General features: G+C 44.8%; 1 protein-coding gene across 1 annotated transcript; it reads left to right on the top strand.

The window, feature by feature from the left end:
* The first annotated feature begins 116 nt into the window (after positions 1-116).
* On the top strand, positions 117-15,858 carry cdk12 (cyclin dependent kinase 12). The gene is made up of 13 exons (XM_080724694.1): positions 117-2,269; positions 3,100-3,831; positions 3,941-4,126; positions 4,226-4,365; positions 4,842-5,012; positions 5,790-5,979; positions 7,917-7,973; positions 9,541-9,642; positions 9,865-9,942; positions 11,587-11,703; positions 12,526-12,657; positions 13,227-13,450; positions 14,411-15,858. The coding sequence occupies exons 1-13, from the start codon at positions 879-881 to the stop codon at positions 14,854-14,856; spliced, it is 3,966 nt and encodes a 1,321-aa protein (XP_080580820.1). The 5' UTR covers positions 117-878; the 3' UTR covers positions 14,857-15,858.
* The last annotated feature ends 4,824 nt before the right edge of the window (positions 15,859-20,682 follow it).

Here is a 20,682-nt window from a genome sequence, read left to right as displayed (position 1 = left end):
ATCGTTGATTAGTACAGAAGGCGGGTTAAAGCTCTTGATAGGATGTTGCTAGGATACACAGAGGATTGACAGCCCACTGGGTTTCCGGTCCGTGCTGCTGTAAGGAAAAGCTGCTAGTCACAGGGAGCCACAATGGCGTTTGTAGTCTCCTTCAGACAGGGCCGTGGATGTTCTTAAATCCACTAGCATCGCCCTAAATACAGGCCTGGTTGATTCCCAGAGCCATTGATAATAAACTGGAACATTTATTGCACACGAGTATACTATAATTTCTGATCAACATTGAGTTTATAGTAGATAAAATTGACATTAAAGGGAACATGTAAACAGTACCAACCGGGTCAAGTTTTCATTTTGTTCGAGAAACAAGAGCTGCTTTCAATGACGGCCTTTGCTTGTTTCTGAACTCTAAAACCGTATTTCTATGGAATAAATACACCTTTACAAAACTTGGCACCGGACAACGACAGCTTTTACTAAGGGACTTTTTTCTTTTCTTTTTACGAGTCAGCACGCTAGCTACTCAGCATTAGCTAGCAGGCTAGCTAGATAGAAACGAAGACGAGACCACAATGCTCCGGTGTCCTGTGTGGATCTTTTTCATATACTAACTCAAAGCAGAGTTTTTAGTGCTGGTCGGGGCAACAACCGTGGCGTTCTTTTTTTTGTTTGTTTCTACGTTGGCAAACTATGTCGGCGACGTCAATGGAATGAATTGACAAGGACTGAACGTGAGCGGCCTGGTCTGTTTGTTTTTCCCCCCTCCCTTAAATGCTTGTTTGTACACTTTCATTTTTGGAAATACTGTTCTCTCGTGAATGAATTGCCTGGGTTGCCGAGCCCCGTTTGCAGGAGAGGTACCGTCGCCGACGTGAGGAATGCCTGGCTCGGACCGACATCATGGGACCAACAAGAGGAAGCTGGAATCTAGCGTTAGCCCTGCTGCACTGGCGAGTGGCAACAGCAGTGGGCAACAACAGACCCAGGTCCCGCCTCACTCCTCTGCAGGGAACTTGACGAATAAAGATGGCAAGCTTCAATCAAAGCCGTCTATGTCTTCATCCTCCTCTGCAAGACGCAAACGGCACAAATCAAGCAAACATGGTCGTGGTGAGCCTTCGGCTGCACAGGGCCCTGGAGTTTCTACCCTCGCCGGGACGGCGCCACCTGCCGGCAACATGGTGAAGCCTCTCGTGGAGTATGACGATATAAGCTCAGACTCGGACACTTTTTCGGACCCACCTTCATCAAAACCATCGGAGCGTGGGGCCAGAGAACGATTAGAACCCCCCGCGGAGTTTGACAGGGTCGATGGTGGCGGCACTGCAGGGGGCAGTGAGAACAAAGTGCACAGACACTCTCGCAAAAAGCCCAAGGACCCCAGCAAAGTTAAAGACCCTGGGGATGTGGATCAGGGGAACAAGAAAAAAACTAGTAGGGACCGTGAGAAAGGGGACTCTGCAAAGATCAAGAACAGAGTTGCCCCTGTGGCACCGTCAGCCAGAGTTGCCCCTGTGGCACCGTCAGCCAGAGTTGCCCCTGTGGCACCGTCAGCCAGAGTTGCCCCTGTGGCACCGTCAACCAGAGTTGCCCCTGCTGCACCGTCAACCAGAGTTGCCCCTGCTGCACCGTCAGCCAGCTCCACATCTCGGCGCCAGGATCATCAGTCAGAGGACTCTCACTCTGTGTCAAAGCGTGAGCGTGGGGAGGTAATGCCCACTTCCCAACAACAACAACCTGCTGCTAGTGTTGGTAGCGCCACTTCTTCCACCTCGTCATCCCGCAGCAAGGAGAGCAGTCGCTCAGGGAAGTCCCGCAAGGAGAGACAACAGCGGAGAGAGGCCCACGGGGAAGGCACCAGCCGCACATCTTCCCAGAGGGCACGTACAGACAGGAGTCACCGAAAGTCATCAAAGAGCCGAAGAGCCGAAAAGTCGAGCCCCAAGGGCAAGAGCAGGGGCAGCCCACGTCGTAAAGGTACAAGTTCTGCTCTGTCCCCCAGCCCGAGAAGGGGGGCTGCCAGTGACAGCCCTCTGAGCGGTGGCTATGCGCAACAGGGGGATGACAGCTACCACCGGCGCAGGCCAGCGCCGCAGAGCCCCAGCCCCTACCGGGAGATGTCTCGCCGCAGCAGGCAGAGGTCAGAAAGTCCCTATGGCAGCAGACACAGGTCATCCAGCTATGAGAGGGACAGTAGTCCTTACTCAAGGAGACGCTCCATTAGCCCCTACGGTAACCGCCGGTCCTCCAGCACAAGCCCCATGTCACGGTGAGTACCACAGTTCACTGACACTTGGTCAAGGTTTGAAATTGACACCATGTTAGTCTCACTGCACGCCACGCACACGTCAAAGTGAGTTTTGCTGCATGAAGATGGAGACAAACATGAGGAGGTAGATGATAATAAAGGGTTAATTTACATTAGAAAGGGGAATCCTATCTTATTAGTTATGAATGAACCCATATTCATAGATTCGTGGAATGTTTTCTGATCCAAGACCTGAGTCATGTCACTTAACATCCTAGATCAGATTCATCTTATAATAAAATTTTACTTAAAACAGTGTATTATATATGTAACATCAGACATATCTCTTAAGCAGCTCTTCTCTCCTGAAAATCCTTTGATGTAGGAGAAAGTTTAAATCAGAATACCAGCCATTTTATTTCATAATATGTGTAAAGGTGGTGTAAAATTTGTCAAACTGAGCCACCCACTCCAGTTGCAATAGTATCCCAGCAAGGCAAATCTCATGTCGACTATAATCTGAGGATTTTCTATTTTTTTGCACCACACTTCCGGTTAACAGCAGACATACAAGCTCGCGTCGCAGATGCAACCGTTGTGAGCTTGTAGATCACACTCGGCTGCGGCGCCGGAAGCTCCGTGCAACTTCTGCGCAATGCACGATGGGATGTTGGAAAGTTGTGTACAGTTGGCTTTGGGCCTAATGTGTACTACTGATTGCATTATTTATGTGATCCATGCAAAGTTGTCTTTTGCGAGAAGAGGTGACAACCACCAACCTCTGAATATATATAATGTGATTAAAAATAAAGTTTTTCTCTAAAATGTTCTATTTATTCATTTATTTTTAGACGTTCTGGGCGCTCAAGGAGTCGCACCCCTCTGCTGTATTCGTCTTCCCGCCGGTCCTCATCGCGCTCTCGCAACAAGAAGCACTCGTCATCTGGAGGAACCGGAGGTGGGAACCACAGCACCCGGGCAAACAGCCGATCCCCTACCACGTCACGTCTGCCGTTGAATTCCAGCTTGGGGGCGGAGCTTAGCCGGCGGAAGAAGGAGCGCCAGGCTGCTGTGGCCGCTGTGGCCGCTGCCCGTGGCAATGCCACTTCTACCCCTCTTCCTTCGGCACGGAGTAAGACCACAGGCCCCTCCTCGCGGGCCTCTAAACCTGAAGCGATACACCCAGAGAAAGACTCTGCAGCGGCGGCTGAAGCGCAGCCTGTGGCCCCTGCGCCTCTGCCCCCTGCGCCTCCTCCCCCTGCGCCTCCGATCCAGGACAATCCCACTGATGAAGACCAGGGCACTGCACCTCCTCCTCCAACATCATCTGCATCCCCTGCAACTCCTCTGCACCAGCCTTCTCCCCCCATGCCGCCTGGCCCAGTCACTCAGGCCCCGCCACCGCCCCCACCACCACCGCCACCACCACCTCTGTCAGAAACCACTCTCCAACCTCCCACAGCCGTCCCCCAGCCCAAATCCCCTCCTGCACGCAGCCCTGTCCGGCAGGCGCCTCTACTCAAGACCTCCACACTGCCCCCACTCCCTTTGCCACCCATGCTGCTGGGAGACTCTCAGGACAGGTGATAGATCAGATAATGTGTATAACCAACCACAACATACACACACACACAAACACAAACACCTTGCCACTCCTGTTTCTTTTATCTTAAGATATTGTCTCTGTCTCAGTCCAAAGAGGTCCACCCCTCCCCAACGGCCGCACAGGAAGGAGAAGGAAGCACGCAGTCGGCCGTCACTGATCGACCTGCCGCTGCCCCCCACCCTACCTGGAGGTGACCACGACTCACCTCCACAGTCCCCCCCTCTCCGCCAAGCTCCCCCGCTACCCCAGACTGCCCTTAAAAAGAGACCAAAGTACGTTTCTTGTTCTTTTCTCGCCTCATTAAAAGATCTGCCTTTCCCCCAAATTCCTTGGTAAGACTTTCTTATTGGTTATTTTTTTGTCTTTCCCAGGTTTTGCTGTCCGCGCTATGGCGAGCGCAAACAGACCCAGAGTGACTGGGGAAAACGCTGTGTAGATAAATTTGATATTATTGGTATCATAGGGGAAGGAACCTATGGACAGGTGTACAAAGCAAAGGACAAAGACACTGGTAAGAATATGGGGTGAACTCTGTCTCTTTACTGTCAATTGGTGTTTTGCATACTTTTGAGGAGGGCTGTCACGATTATGACATTTGTCACTTAAATAATTGCGATTTAATTGTGTATTTGTCGTTGACATTTACCGGTACATTTCTGTTTGGCTTTTAGGCTTTTAAGTTGCACATGGTAGATATGACACATAACCTAAATATACAAAGAAATTACTGACACATTTGACAACTTTATACTTAAAAAAGAACATTGATAGTGGTAATTGCCGATCTACAAGCTCACAACGCGTCGCAATGCGACACCTTGTGAGCTTTTAGATCTGCTATTTCCACTATTTCTGACGATTATGAAAATGAATGATTAGACAATTATGTAATAATTGTGACAGCCCTACGCTTGAGCAGATTGACAAATTAAATGTGCATTGGATTCATTTGAGCTTTTGTGAATGCTCTCTGTTCACCCTTCCCAGGTGAGTTGGTGGCTCTGAAGAAGGTGCGCTTGGACAATGAGAAGGAGGGCTTCCCCATCACGGCCATCAGAGAGATTAAAATCCTGCGACAGCTCAACCACCGCAGTGTGGTCAACATGAAGGAGATAGTCACTGACAAACAGGATGCACTTGACTTCAAAAAAGACAGAGGTAATAATCAGTGTTTTCCCTTGGATGAAGTTGTAATCTGTGAGTGTCCAGAGGTAACAACAGGAATAAGAAAAATGCTGATGTAATGTTAAGAAGTCTGATCGGCTGATATGATCACAGATATGATTATGTGGGAGGGCAATATTTCCATAAAAAATATGTATTTATTCATTCATTTACTCTGTAGAAGCATGCATGCAGGCAGCGAGCATGTTTACAGTTTACAGTTTAGGCATTTAGCAGACGCTTTAAATCCAAAGCGACTTACAATAAGCAGGTAATACATCACTATAATAAGCAAGATAATGTCAGTACATCAACAACAATATAACGAATGCATAGGAATAGTTTGCGAGCATGTTTCAGCCGTTGTGCGACCATGAAATAAAATAACTGGCTCACGTATAATACATCATTGTCATCGTTAAATATCGGCCAATCCCAATTGCTGGCCGATCAGAGCACCTGTAAAAACCATGCAAGAAACCAAACTGCTCATCGGGAGAGTTTAGGAATTCAGTGTTTTTCCTCAAAGAAAGACAACCAAGGGGGAGTCGATTCTAACCAGGAACCTTCTGATTCCCTTGCGGTCACTCCCTCCTGATCCACTGTCATGCTGTGCTCTTATATCATTATAATTTTGCAAAAATACTGTGTTGGAAATGTTGATTGCAATCTGTCCACTGGGTGTAATTAATTGATCTTACAAGTATACTTTGTGTGTGGGAATAATGTTGTACTTTAGCTTCCAAAACTAACGTTTTCGTCTCATTTCAGGTGCATTCTATCTTGTGTTTGAGTATATGGACCATGATCTGATGGGCCTGCTTGAGTCTGGCCTAGTCCAGTTCTCACAAGAACACATCCGTAGCTTCATGCGGCAGCTGATGGAAGGCCTGGATTACTGCCACAAGAAAAACTTCTTGCACAGAGACATCAAATGTTCCAACATACTACTCAACAACAGGTAATGGCAAACACTGCACACACATCCGTAATGACGCCCCCCCCCCCCCCCCCCCCCCCCCCCCCCCAAACAAACAAAAACGAACAAAAAGAAGATAAAACAATATAAATGAGTGTGTGGGTATAGCATGTCTCTCGCCAACCTCTCAATGGCACGTCATGGGTGATTGGTTGACTGATGCAATAGGGCTTCCTATTGCCAAGAATCTGGCGGTACGATACAATGTCACGATTCAGTTATTGCGATAGTTCAATCTGCTCTGTAGCGGGCTATTCAGGCAACTGAGTGAAGCCTTCACTATCCACAGTATTGACCCATACCTTTGCTTAATGAATTTGAAATGAAATATCTTTTATTTATTCACATGCCAAAATGAAAAGATCTTCTAGCTAAAGCCAGATTGATGCGTAGTCATATATCAGTGTCACACACAGACTGAAAGTAGCCAAACTACAAGCTCACAATGCATCGTGGATACAGCGAGACACAACGTGTAACCACGTTATTTTATAGATCTGAAGGCAGAGTTTCCCAAAGTGGGTGGTGCCGTGATGTCAGTCCAGGGGTGCTGCAGAATAATCTGATAACATTTGGAATTCATCAATATCACATCACTATGCTTAGTAAAACAGACCTGATTTGCACTGTACTCGATGAGTTCTTTTTCCATCTATGGCCAACTCTCTTCACCAAACACACAAACACAATCCCCCAGACTTGGGATTCTGGGGTTCAAGTGACTAACTAAACGTCAAGTTAAACGTCAGTTTTGATGGAAACAGATATTTCTCCAATATGACTTAAGATTCTAAAAATAAACGGTGTAATTCAAGGGTGCCGTGGATGAAAGAGTTATTTACAGGGGTGCCCCGAGTCAAAAAAGTTTGCAAACCCCTGCTGTAGGCCATTGTTTGATGTTGGCTGTTAACGTGAAAAAGAATGCACTGGAGCAGCGCAGACTATGCAAATGCCTTTTTATTAACAAAGGTGCTAAGTACTCTTTGCTATGAACTCTGCACTTACAGATCTGTTCTTTAGGAAAGTGCTTTAGAGCTGCAGCTTTCGAGGCCAGACATGACCACATGCCGTCAGGCCAATATATTTCCCACATGCACACGCAGGAACGGCACAGAACAGTGCATGCTAGAACCATAGAGTTATAGGATATAGAAGTGACGACTTGCCATAGTAGCCTATCTAATCAAATGGCTATTTGCATAACAAGTTTACCAGTGAGTGGTGGGCTTGCGCTGCGCATCCCCATAGATTCACAAGCCCAAGTAGGCTACCCTATTCATATGGATAGGCTACTTTAACACCTACCCTACTGTAGGTTTCTAGCGGTGACTGTATGTGCGTCATTGTGCGTGCGTCCTCATAGGCTACATGGCTCCATTACTGTGTAGGTACTGTACTGATTCGTTCAAAGCAAACTTTTAGTTTCTCTACCTCAGCGCAGTATTTTCTATTTGATTCATGCGCTCATGTAGGCGCACGTACACATCTAAAGGCGCGCGTGCATGTGACGTCAATAAATGACCGTCCTCCCTGAAAAGAAAACCCCAAAGCACCACTGCTTTAGAGTGCCATATTTATTGTAGAAACCACACTTAAGCTCTGAACACTGTTAGCTCAAGTGCTTGTGCGCAACCTGCACAAATGTCTTGATTTGATGCAGTAAATAATCACACTGTGCAAATCTGCAATTGAGTGAGCATTGTTCTGCCTTAAGAGGTGAATAGACCCTGACAAGTATGATTAAAATGGAGTATATCTGTTTTGTTACACAAGAAGAGGATTTTTACTCTGGTTAAAGTGGCAATACAAGAGTAATCATTAGTGTCTGTCTGTAATTGCTGACACAGCATGGTTTCCCATGCTCCATACTATAAGACTGACTCCTTATCTCACAAAACTGCTTTGTTTTATTTGTGCAGTGGTCAGATCAAACTGGCTGACTTCGGTTTGGCTCGGCTCTACAATTCAGAAGAGAGGTAAGATAAAGATGTTTGCTTGTTGTAAACATATTTAAATGTCTCCATTTATCCTGTATGGAGAGGGGCAATACCACTGAATACAATAAATGGAATTTGTGGTATACTACTCTGTGATGGATGACTTCATGGATGATTCAAATATGTTATATAATATATTATAATTATATAAAATCGCACTTGTGCGAAGTGAGCGGTGCAAACACGACACACATGCTTATCTCCTTGTATGGGCTGTTCTGTCTGTGACATCAGTTACTTAATGTGTATGAGCATGGACGTTCTAATACATCTGTACTAATACAGAGTGAAATGTTTGCACCGCTCAAAGAATATCTATATAGTTTATACAATAATAAACACCCATGTGCACACATTAAAATTCTATAATAACAGGCTAAACAAAACAACTACATTAGTTGGCTTTAATTTAGGTTACCTTTTACGACGAAAAGTTCGGTTTTGGAGAGAGTATGGACAGGCCTTTAGGCTGCAACTTCTTACCACGTGTCAGATGAAAAGATGCAACTGGTAATGGTCAAGTAACCTGGCTAGTGGCCATCGACGTTGGCCCTGCAGTTTGTCCTCTTACGTTGAATAAACTCTAGTGTGATTTGAGTGGAAATGCCTCCTAATTTTCACTGGTTTAAAGCTTTTGTGTCGGAACCTCCGAGCATAGTCCACAAATGGTGCTGATAAAGATAACAGGCGATATAGAAACTCCTGCTGGTTTGTGTCACTTTGTAAGCAACTGTGTTTTACCCACTTTCTCACTTGCATGGGTGTATAGTAGCTACTTTTAGATGGATGTTACTGTAATATTATCATGAACTCCATCCACCGATCCGCAGCCCGTATATTTCCTAACGAGAACAGGCTCTCATCCACCGTCCCAAGCGCTGATAGCCACAGGTCCACGTTGTAGCGGCAGAGTAAACAATGTTATTATTACATAAAAACTGTCGCTGTTGTTATAATTATGGAAGTTTGTTAAACTTAACTATCAACTTCAGTTATTGGGGGGAAAGGGAGGAGTCTTGCCTGCTGCACTGACCCAACATGACCTGAGACTCGGGCACACGGCCGAGCGTGCACAACACAGACTCATTGGATGGCAGCGACATATTAACTTACTGTGTGCAGTGGCAGTGCATGCACTCAAACCATTGATCACGAGTGATGTAATGAAAGCATTTGTTTTCACATCGGTAGGTCAGGAAATGAGTCTGTATTAGATTTGTTTCTCAGTACATTTATGGAGGAACATTTTTAAACATTTGAATGGCAATTTCAACATTCGAAGATTCATTTAAAAAAAAATGTAATCATTCGACTCCCAAATTTCGTTCTGACATCACTAATTCAATCCCATCATTCATTACTGCTTAGTTTAATCTTCCCATTGTCAAAGTCTGTCCACTAGATGGTGCTCAACAGTTTTAAAACCCATGATCTCAATGGCACAGAATGATTGAACTGAAGTGTTTGTTTAGGCACAAGGTGGCATTATTGTTCCACCATTACACATTGCAGAATCTCATTGTATTCTGTCTCTTCTTGCCTCTAGTCGGCCGTACACTAATAAAGTAATCACGCTATGGTATCGTCCTCCTGAGCTCCTCCTGGGAGAGGAGAGGTACTCTCCAGCCATTGACGTATGGAGCTGTGGGTAAGCGTGGCCACCACACACAATCATGGAAACTGGAATCTGTGGATTGACTCAATTTGAGTTTATTCGTTTTATAATCTCTAGCTGTATTTATTCTTTCATATTTATTTTTTACATCTTAAATACATAATTGGTACTTGATAATTGATTGATTTGGTTTGCAACAGTCCAGCTGTGTGGTTGCTAATATATCTAAATGTGTCCATTGTTGTCTATGCCCAGCTGTATTCTGGGAGAGCTTTTTACAAAGAAGCCCATCTTCCAGGCCAACCAGGAACTACTACAGCTGGAACTCATAAGGTAGGCTTGCAATTATGGCCAGGACAAAACAAATCAGCCACAGTGGCTTATACATTCTCAAGATTCACCACCAGGCACTTAGGGATGTGTTGATACAAAAACCTACAATTGCAAGGATTCAATTCTCAGTCACCACCACAACTAATTTCAGTCTTTGGATTTGGATTCCAGCATGTGTTTCTGTTGGCCTGTAACTTTAACACTGCTGCTCTGCACTGTGTGTCTGGTAAAGTTAAGCCCTGGCCTACACTAATAATATACTGTATATATATATATATATACTATATATTTTACATTAAGATTAATGCGAAAACTATTTTCGAAAAGACACTACTTGACAAGAAAGGAGGTACCGGTAATTGTCACATTTGTCACATTTGGTTAAACAAGCTATTGCCAAACATCCAATTATTGGCTAATCACAGCACTGCCAACTAGCCTTCCAGGCAGAGTGCTCTAGATTTGGGGCCACTCGCACTTAAAGGGGAGCACACACCGGACGCGGCACGTCAAAACGTACGCTCACATTATTTTCAATTAACTAACCCACACCGGTGGCGTCAGACGCACGCGGGTCGGACGCCTCGCCCGCTGCGCCGATACGCCGCTGTGAAAGTGTTCTCCCCACCGGGGGAAATGGATGCGCCGCATAAAGTTGGTTTTACCGCACGGCACTTCACGTGCGTCAATACTGCTATGCGATGTTGTGCAGCCGCCCGCTTCTGGTGTGTGTTCCCCTTAAGTCATTTTATATACCGTACATTATACAATGAATCTAGCCTACCATACAAACAGTATTATCTCAAAGCAGTCTTAAAATGTTAGCACCCCTCTCCTCTGGAAGAAATGTGTTGGCATTTTCCCCTCATTCTTTCTGATAAGGAGATTTATTTTTTGCTGCCCAGACTTAGTTTTAATTTGGGGGGGTTTTTGTGTAAATTATGTCATATCGAACACAGCACCCTGCAGTAGGCATGCAGCGGTATGAGATTTCACAGTAAGATATCAAACAAAATACAGTGAGCATACCATGAGCTCGGAAATCTCACGTGTAAATACTGTGGCTGTTTACACTGTGTTAATTCCGTAATACATTATACCGCTCCATCCCTATCCTACAGTAAGCATGATTAGCCCATGGATGAACTCACATGAATTCTCACAGACTCGCATGAATTTTCACAGAATAGTTCACACTAATTACAACATCTGGCAAGCGGAACCAAGTGCGGACCCAGGACCTTAGTCTTAATCCGTCCTAAGCCATTACATCTTAACAAAGGAAGCACGGGACTTGAGGGATGAAGGGCCTCCAATATTCTTTATGGATGCATTTTTAGACCAAAGTCCAGGCCTTTTGGGGGGCCCCTAACTTTGCACTGGGTAGTCTGTTCCAATATTCCCCCAACTACGATTTCCCAGGCACAATGGACCTAAATTACAAAATGTATCGGAGAACGCAGACAGCAGTCTCAGTCAGGAAGACCATAGTCATACATACGTCGCGTGCCGTTACAAACTTTTCAGAGAGACCACGTGACGTGTATCATACATGATAATTTCAGGCCGTGTCATAGGATCTTTAATGGAAAATGTAGGTCTGTGGTCTTACTCTTCCTTTTCTGTTCTGTCCTTCTTTCCCAGTCGTCTGTGTGGGAGCCCCTGTCCTGCAGCCTGGCCTGATGTCATTAAACTACCCTACTTCAACACCATGAAACCCAAGAAGCAGTATAGGCGACGACTGCGGGAGGAGTTTGCCTTGTATGTGGCTTTAACACTTAAACCCCATACGTTGTTGAGCAGTCCCTCAGTGACCCTCCATACTAGTGACCTTTCTGTTTTCGCTCTACATTAAATATCTTGGCTCAATGTAGCCGATCCCCAATGCAACAACCTTTTTCGTATGAACTGCCATGTTTTTATTTTCTTGATAGTCAGTGTGCCATACCAACATTAAGTTTAAATAGAAATATGCAATTGGAAATTGCAAGTGTGGCCGTAACACGGGTCACACTTGCAAATACTTGTCAGTCCTTGTCTATTTGAGCGGTGCTAATCATTCTGTCCTTGCCCCTTTTATGCCCATATGTGGAGATCCCTGATGTCATCAATATTAAGCCCATATCTTGGAATGCCCTTATATGGACATACTGTGTCAGTCTCATGTGGTCTATGATGGCGGTCATCTCCATATTTGGGAAAAGTTAAATTTTTAATCAAAGTCAATGGAGAAAACTCAGGAATACATTTATACAAATTAAACTATCTAACCTATCTCTTTGCAAAATGCAAGGAATAGATTCCTATTCGATTTGTTCGATTTGACATATGGCCCAAGTGTGTGCCACCAAAACTGTGGGAGGAGTAGCGCAGCAAAATAAAGGTCATCTAGGAGGGCAAAGATGGACGGATGGAATAAAGTCGGATATGCCACCACCTGAAAAGAAATCAAACATTTCCAACTGATTTTGATTGCCCAAAGGTTATACATAAGAACGGCAGCCTTCCCCTGCTGTAGCTGTTACCAAACCTCTGTCTGGCTCAGTTGTTGAAAACTCCTCCCTCTCTCCCCCTCAATCACAGTCTGCCTAGTCACGCTCTGGACTTGCTGGACCGTATGCTGACCCTTGACCCGGCGCGACGCTGCACCTCAGAACAGGCTCTGAACAGTGACTTCCTGTTTGACATTGAGCCCAGCCAGATGCCCCCACCAGAGTGAGTTCCCTGACGACCGTGAAATTCCCTTTCCTTGTCACAAAGTTATCTACTAGAACACTGCACTAGATCAGTGGTTCTCAACCTTTTCAATAATAATAAGAATCATATTTTAACTAGGGACCCCCCACCCTGACGAGCACTAAGAGTTGAGGCATTACATTTTGTATAACATGGTTCTATTGTGAAAATGGCAGATCTACATGCTCACAACGCCTCGCAACGTGACCATGTAGATCTGCTATTTTCACAATTTCGGCCTCTAATATTTGACAATTTGTCATTTTAGAATAGATACCCTCTATATACACTTAAACTTTATGTTGGTTTGTTTACTGAGTGAGAAAACAATGTTGCACATTAAGTTAATCATCTGGGGACCCCCCCAAAATAATTTGGGGACCCCGACCGACAGGTTGAGAACCACTGCACTAGATAACTATTCCAGCCTGACTTATGATTGGTTTATTTCCATCCCCTCTCCCTCTGTTCATCATTTCTGCTTTCATCAACCCTGCCCTTCATGCATTGCGTTCTTTCTCTGTGCCTCTGCCATTTGTTGCCCTCAGTCTCCCACACCACCAGGACTGCCACGAGCTGTGGAGTAAGAAGAGAAGGCGCGCGCGTCAGAGCGGGCTGCCCGAGGATGTGCCTGTGCCCAAAGTGCCCCGTAAGACCCCTACAGGGCCCTCTAGTGGAGAGAACAGTCGGCCCCAGGCCAGCCCTGCTGGTGCGCCACCCCCACCACCCGGAAGACCACCCTCCACAGCAATCTCAGCCAATGAGCTGTCAGGTAACTGCTGCAACACACCATTTAACCACCAGCAACCTGGGAGATTGGATCTCCTTTGTCTATGAGACACTAAGGCAGTGTTTCAGAAAAAACATACACACATGCAAAGGCAGTCAGGAGTCGCTCTGACAGTGTTTTAGTGTGTCATGGTTCTAGGGTTTTCCGATTAATCGTTTTTTAATCGAAATCTGGATTTTTTCCTTTGGACGATTTAAAAAATAAGAAATCGTAAAATCGATTTTCACTTTAATTAGGGTAATTCTTACTCATTGGAGCCTTGCACGGGGCAAAAAGTGCACAGCCCGGTCCTCCTAAAGCAGGACGACAAGGTCCGACACCAAATTAATACTACTTTATCTCTGATGTGTAATTTCTTTGATGCATGTGCAGCACACGTCAGACTGGGCAGGGCTCACCATATTAGATTTTGCTATTTGGCTATATAAAAAATAAAAAAAATAAAACAACAATAAAAAAAAAATCATGTCCTTGCATTTTTAAATGAAAACAACATAGTTGAAACAATGTATTATTCTTTTACCAAAAAATCGAAATCGGAATCGAAAATCGACTTTTCTGAGAAATAAATCGATTTTTAGGCCACATCGAACAACCCTACATGGTTCCTTCCTAATAATCAGTGAAAACCTGGACAAGATATGGAATATACATGTATAGGTTATGTATAGGTTGATCTAACTACCCATGTGTACACATCTTGTTTCCATTCTGTGAAATAATGTCATGAGTAAGTTCAATCCACATGTCGCCAAAGTAAAAGCAAAGCATTTCAAAATGGCTGCCAGCTAAGATTGATTATGGAAATTGCAATAGATGTCATGGAATTTGATCAGCAAAAACTGTTCTTTTTTTTTTCTTTCTTTTTTTTTCTCCCCTATTAGTCAAATACGTGTCAAATGCTGTTCATGACTCTGGTTCCATGTGTGTTAATGTGTTCAGGCCTGGGAGCTGTAGCAGAGCAGTTGAATCGGACAGAGATGGCTGTGCTCTTGAACCTGCTCCAGGGGCATTCAGACCTCAGCCAGGTGGCTCAGCTCCTTAACATCTCCAACCCAGAGAGCCTCAGCCAGACCCTGTCGGCGCTCAATGAGGCTTCCCACCACCAGGGGGCTCCAGACGACCAACAGGCCCAGCCTACCAGGTCTCAGCCCCCTGAACCACCGCCTGAACCCCAGGAGCCGTCCCCAGTGCCTGGAGAACCGGTCCTCAGCCAGGAAGAGCAGGCCAATCTGCTGGCCCTCTTATTGAGCAATATCATCCAGCCGCAGGCCGATGGTGCAGAGCAAACCGATGAGAGCAATGGTGTCCAGTCAGAGGAGGCGGTAACGCGCGGTTCGTCCGCCTCCGCTGCCGAACGCAAGGGCAAGTCTGGGTTTAGTCTCTAGGGGTAAAATAAAAGGCACCAGGGTCAGGTGGAAATCACTGGGGACTGTATCCATGCACAGATCAGGACAGAGGACAAGTCAAATAAAGTTTTCTTTTTGTAAACGAAGGTTCCTTTAGGCCATACAGATTTAATAAAATGTTTGACAGATATTCGAATATATCTGCTGTAAACAAATATAGGCTTGACTATAAATGTCCAGAAATGCTGATAATTCTTAAGCCCTTTTTAAAAGAAAGAAGGAAAAGCATTTCTTCAAATAATGTGACATGGGCAAAAAAGATGTCGTAAACTACCTTGTGAATTTAAAGGATCAACCGATGCACATCATGAAATGTTAAAGATTGCTAGGTCCCTTTGGTGGATAAGCGGTCCACTCATCACACACTACTCCCTCTCGTTACGCCCCACTCCCCACACAGTGGACGGCAGTGGCTCAAGAGGTAGAGTGTCAGTCTTGGAATCGAAAGGTTCCCGGTTTGATACGACTCCCCTGGCTGCATGTCAGTATAAGACTTGAGCAAGACACGGATCCTCTAACTGCTTTCGATAAGCAGGTGCAATTACGTACACACACAACGGTCTCTCTTTTTTTACCCTCGCATATACTACACACGTAAAGCTGGCAAGTCGAGATGTCTGACTAGTGTTTACGTGACCCTGGTCACCTGGAAAGGGCTCTGTGCACATGGACATCTCCCACTAGTGTGGCAAATAAACCGAGGGTGTAGTTATTCGTTTTAGGACGTTCATGGTTCACACTGTACTCTTCCCTCCACCTCTGCCTTCTTCCTGTTTCTTTCTCACAGTCTTTGTTGCTTGTATCTTTCCCATTCCCACACGTGTGTTTTATTCCTCACTTCATTTCATTAAAACCGGTGTCATGGATTCTTTTGCAGGAAACGATGTTGCTTTAAAACAGTCTGTAATGTCAGCAATTCTTTTCTTTTTTTGGAAGAAAGTCTAATAAATTATAAAGTGCAAAATAAATGTTTTGAATCTTTAGACTTTACCTGCATGTGTTTCTTTTAGCTTTGGTTTGTCACACCTTTTCTTTTCTTTTATTTTGACTGTTCACATTGAATTAGATATTGTATGAAAACACCAGTGTTATCAGTATCAGTAGGCAGAATAAAACCATGTTACACAAACAATCCTGTTTCCTTGGAAACGGTCTCCAAGGGTTTATAGCTGAGTAGTCAAGATAAATGACTGAATGTGTCTCATAGCGTTGTTGCATTACCGTAAAACGCGGAGATGTCAGATAAACCTATAAAATCTACAGAATGTACCATACACAAGTCACCCTTTCTGTCCATCTAGTTAGACTTTCCCCTCCTAAGAGTTCCTCACCCAGTGTGGACGTGATCTTCTAAACTACACCTGCATTTTTTTGGGCACTCTTGAATGGCAGTCATTGACTTCTTACATTGCGTACAAGATTACACATTCCTATTGCACCCATGAAGTAAGTCGCTGTTAAATGTGCTAATGGTACTTTTTTGTTGTAGAAACGGTATACATATGTTACTGTACATCTCTAGGCCAATGAGTGGGGGGTTGGTTGATTTGGTTTAGCAAAAAACAAATCTAATTTTAAAGGTCTACAGCATTTATTTCAACATGACATTAGCAAAGCAAAATAATGATTTATTAACATAAAAGTAACTAATGGCACATCCAATGATTTGCATCTAGGATTAATTCATTCGGTTACATGTTACCTTGTAGAATGTTAGTTAACTGTACAGTATTGAGTTGTGTCCATTATTTTACTATTTTAAATGGTATTTCTTGTGAGATGAGCCAGGTGAGGCAGGTAAAATAAAGGGTTTTGTTTTGGAGGATGCCTACAATATGACCAGTGTATAGGTGCCATATTGAATTTCTCATCACCGCTCAATCACGGTTTTGTTCCCCCTCTGTCCCTACTCAGGTGGCGTAATATTAAAAAGGAAACCAGTTGGGACCGATGCGGCCCCTTCAGCTACAGATCATCGTCCTCCGTCCCCGCCCGGACCTCCACCATCGGCTCCCTTACGTAGACAGAAACAGAAAGTGGACTCAGAGAGCCAGCCTGGTCAGGACATCAGCCCCACTGTGGCAGCCGCCTTGCTTCAGCTCATCTCCCAAAAGGACTCTGAGGCTGGGGCACCCCAACGCAGCAAGAACCCCTCTCCAGCTGTGGACACCTCTGCTCAGGCACAGCCCCCACGACCCTGGGTGGCAGACTCTCCCCCTAAACCCTCCACTGCAGCTGAGGCCCCAGCAGGACTGGTGACTTCTACCGCTGCCACTGCAGTACAGTTCCCCAAGGACCAGGACCTCCGCTTCTCCCATGGAGCTGCCCGCTGATTCTTGGTTCCTGGAGGAAGAGATCTGGGCAGCACAAGGCACAACACTAGCAGCACTCGCCTAACGAAAAGGTAGAAGAAGTGGGTGAAAAAAAAGAGGTGACACCTTTGACCTGACCAGTTATGTCTCAAAGGGCCATCTCCAGGTGAAAACCCTTATGTAGGTTTTGAATGTTGAATAAAGGTATTTTGCAATGGACAATGACGATCAGTGACTGAAGAAAATGGGTTTTCAGAGGAGTGTTCATTGACTCCCTGTCCATCTTTAACGGCCTGGCGGAATGATGTTCCCTCCAAATGAGTGGTACATGAATTGGGATCAGCTCTGATTTTGTTTAATTCATTTCTGTTCCAAATCAAATCATTGTGCCCTGCAGGGCCCACTGATGATTAGGCAATCATGTTGATAATTGCTTTGTTTAGAGCAGTGTATGTAACAGTGCAACTGAAATGTGAAAGCACTGGCAGGGTGTGCAGATAAGAGGTTTTGAACGCCCTGATATAAAACACTGGATCACAGAAATACATTTCTGTTGAACTTTAGATATGCTGGCTAGATCCCTGATATTCAACCTTGTGCCTCTTTTGTGGCTTTAGCGACCCCTGAATGATCTTGGCCGTGGTGGGAAATAATGAACAACTTCGCTCCTCTGGGTGGCACAAACGTAAGTGAAATGTGTACATGGGGCCTGTTATTTTCCTCGTCTTACTCTTAACCTAGTGGTTCTGTTATAAATTTGAAGCTGTCATCATTGCAACCATTTTTGTTTTGCTAAAAATGTGTTGTACGTCTTGAGAGTGACATAGAATGAAGGCCCCAGTGTCTAGCTCACGGACATTTGACTTAAATCTGTTGTGGGAATTGAACTGGGGAGCCTTTATGATAGCCACTCTCTCTTGAAACAATGTATGCTGGGACCAACAGTTGCTTTCACTGCTAGCTAACCCTCAGTGTTGTACTAAATCTGAACCTGTTGCCCTTATGTTCTCAAACAAGGATATACAGTAAACTGCTCTTGCTCACAGTACTCTGCTAGCCACAGCTTTAAACTACATACACACAACATTGAAAGTTTTTCCTGATGGTCTCTTCTGATACGTCTGCCTTTTGCCTCCCTGCCAGTCTGTGCTTCAAAAGCTTTTTGTGTTATTTTCTACTTTAAAGACGAAAGACCCATGCTTAAAATGAACATGTCCCACGGTTCCCTTTTCAGTTCGTTTTTGTTGGGTTGTTTTGCTTGGAAAAGGATATAAGGAAGCGAAACGTGCTAAAGTTTCGTGTGTCAACAAAAGATATTTTGTAATATGTGTTTTCTTGTTTCCGTTTATTAAAGGAAGTCATGCGACCAGTTATCTGTGCTGCAGGTTCATTAGTTAAAACCTCTCTAAATAGCCACCAGGTGGTGGACATTCCCTCAGTTACCATAGCATGGGCGATAGGTCCCTCATTAATAAAACACAGTCATCCCTCAACATGCCAGGCAAAAAAATATAATGCAATGTCACTTCTAGTTGACCTGGACCCATCTACCTTTGAGTTTTTCAGCTCTGACCTAGCCGGGGCGGCATCATTGCACAATGTTTCTTATGGGTTGTACAGATAACTTGGAGGCCTAATCTTCCGATAATAAAAAGCCCAATAGGCCTGGAACTATACCTCTTAGCAATAATGTTATTGATATAAGTGTTGATTTTATTCTTAACAGTTTAGTCCTTTGACCGATCCTTTCTGAACGTTGATGAGAACCGTGCTGTAGATTGGGCCGCTACAGTTCCATTAGCTTACATTCTATTTTGAACACACTCAGAGGCCATGACTACGGAGCTGGATTTTTCATATATCCCGGTTTTTCAGATATCCACATAGAAAAATATCTAGGTCCACACGAGAAAGATATCTAGGTCTAAAATAATCTGAGACCCCAGACCTCCACTGGGGGACAAGCACACACACAGTAAAGTCTTAAGAGATATCTGGGTACCGTGTCTACACGGATCCAGTGAATCGGATATTTTTCAATGTCTTCACTTATTTATCCGGTTTAAAAAATATCCAGCTTCGCGGCTGAAATATCCAGCTTCATGTGGCTGCAAGCCCCAACAGCACAAAAAAATGTCTAGCTTCAGAAATATCCAGCTCCGTGTAGCCATGGCCAGAGTTAAGTCAACACAGGATCTTTCTGTGTGAGGTTCATATTCGTAGGCTTGTGTGTGTGTGTGTGTGTGCAAGCGACTGTGCTTGTGTGCGTGAGTGAGTGTGCCCACGCTGGGTTTGGCCCCACGCACCCCAGACCTTGCCTCTCTTGGCAGGCTTACAGAGCCGCTTACCCCCCTGGCCCACCAGGCAGACTGTAGCCCAGCTGAGCCCACTGTGAGAGATCCTTTTTGAGTGGAGGCAGTGTGAGGCTCACCTGCCCTCTAGCACACACCCCAGTGTGAGCCGGGACGAGAACGTGCACTGTGTGTGTGTGTGATGTCTGTAGATGTGGCCAATGAGAGCGTGTGCACGTGTAGACAATGTCTGTCTGATGCGGTTGCCCATCGGGACTCCAAATAATGGTAAATGTGCCCGCAGGGAGTTACCATAGGGGAAGTAGTGGGCAATGCCAGTGCCAAGTCACAGAGACCAGACGAATAAATCAGGATTGAGAAGAGAAGGCGGCGCAGGAGGCTTTGCCATCAATCAGAAAGGCACCTCATGGGCAGTGCCCATAAAAGTGCTGTCCTGCCAGTCTGAAGCTCATCCTCGCCATGACAGAGACTGGCACGACTGCGGGAGGCAGTATCCATTTTGAATGCTGTTCTGTCACTTTCAGCAATCTCCAGTCGTTTTGAAAAATTATGGCAAATAGCTTGACAAAAACAGTCACTGGCACATGTACATGAAATTTGGTGTTATATTTATTCCCCTTTCTTTATAGTGAATAGAGAATTTCAGAGGTTTGTCATGTTTTTCACTGTCCCTTTTGGTTTTGTTACTGATTTTAAGGGCCGGGGTTAAAAATCATCACTGGTGTTGTGTCCAACAATTATACTGTAGAAAGCTAGAGTGGGCAAGTGTAATGTTTTACATCTGGTATTAAAAAAACAGATATTCTAGGCCTGGTAGCCTGTAGCAAAGAAGTAGATGTACACTGAGATGTGAGGCACACATCGCCAAAAGACAATTCCCTGTTGTATGCAGATTCAGCATGTTCATAGAGTTTGTGCCTGTGACTGCCAACGAGATCATGTTTGTACTGTATCGGCGGCTATAGCCATTGAAATGATGGTACATTTTGGTGTAGCTTTTAAATGTTTCAGTTGTACCAGACTCACAAATCTGATGTCCTGTAAAGCAGTTAAAAGTTGCTGATGAGTTTAGAAATATACAGAAGCCACCATGGTCAGAGAAAACTACAAACATTTGATTTTATACAGTCAAGACCTAATCCTATACTGAAATTGAATTGAGCTGAACAATCCACTCCACC

The sequence above is a fragment of the Nannobrachium achirus genome (assembly GCF_963921795.1).
Source record: "Nannobrachium achirus genome assembly, chromosome: 4".
Classification (NCBI taxonomy): domain Eukaryota; kingdom Metazoa; phylum Chordata; class Actinopteri; order Myctophiformes; family Myctophidae; genus Nannobrachium; species Nannobrachium achirus.
The sequence above is the reverse complement of the archived record's forward strand: the minus strand, read 5'-3'. Positions and strand labels throughout refer to the sequence as shown.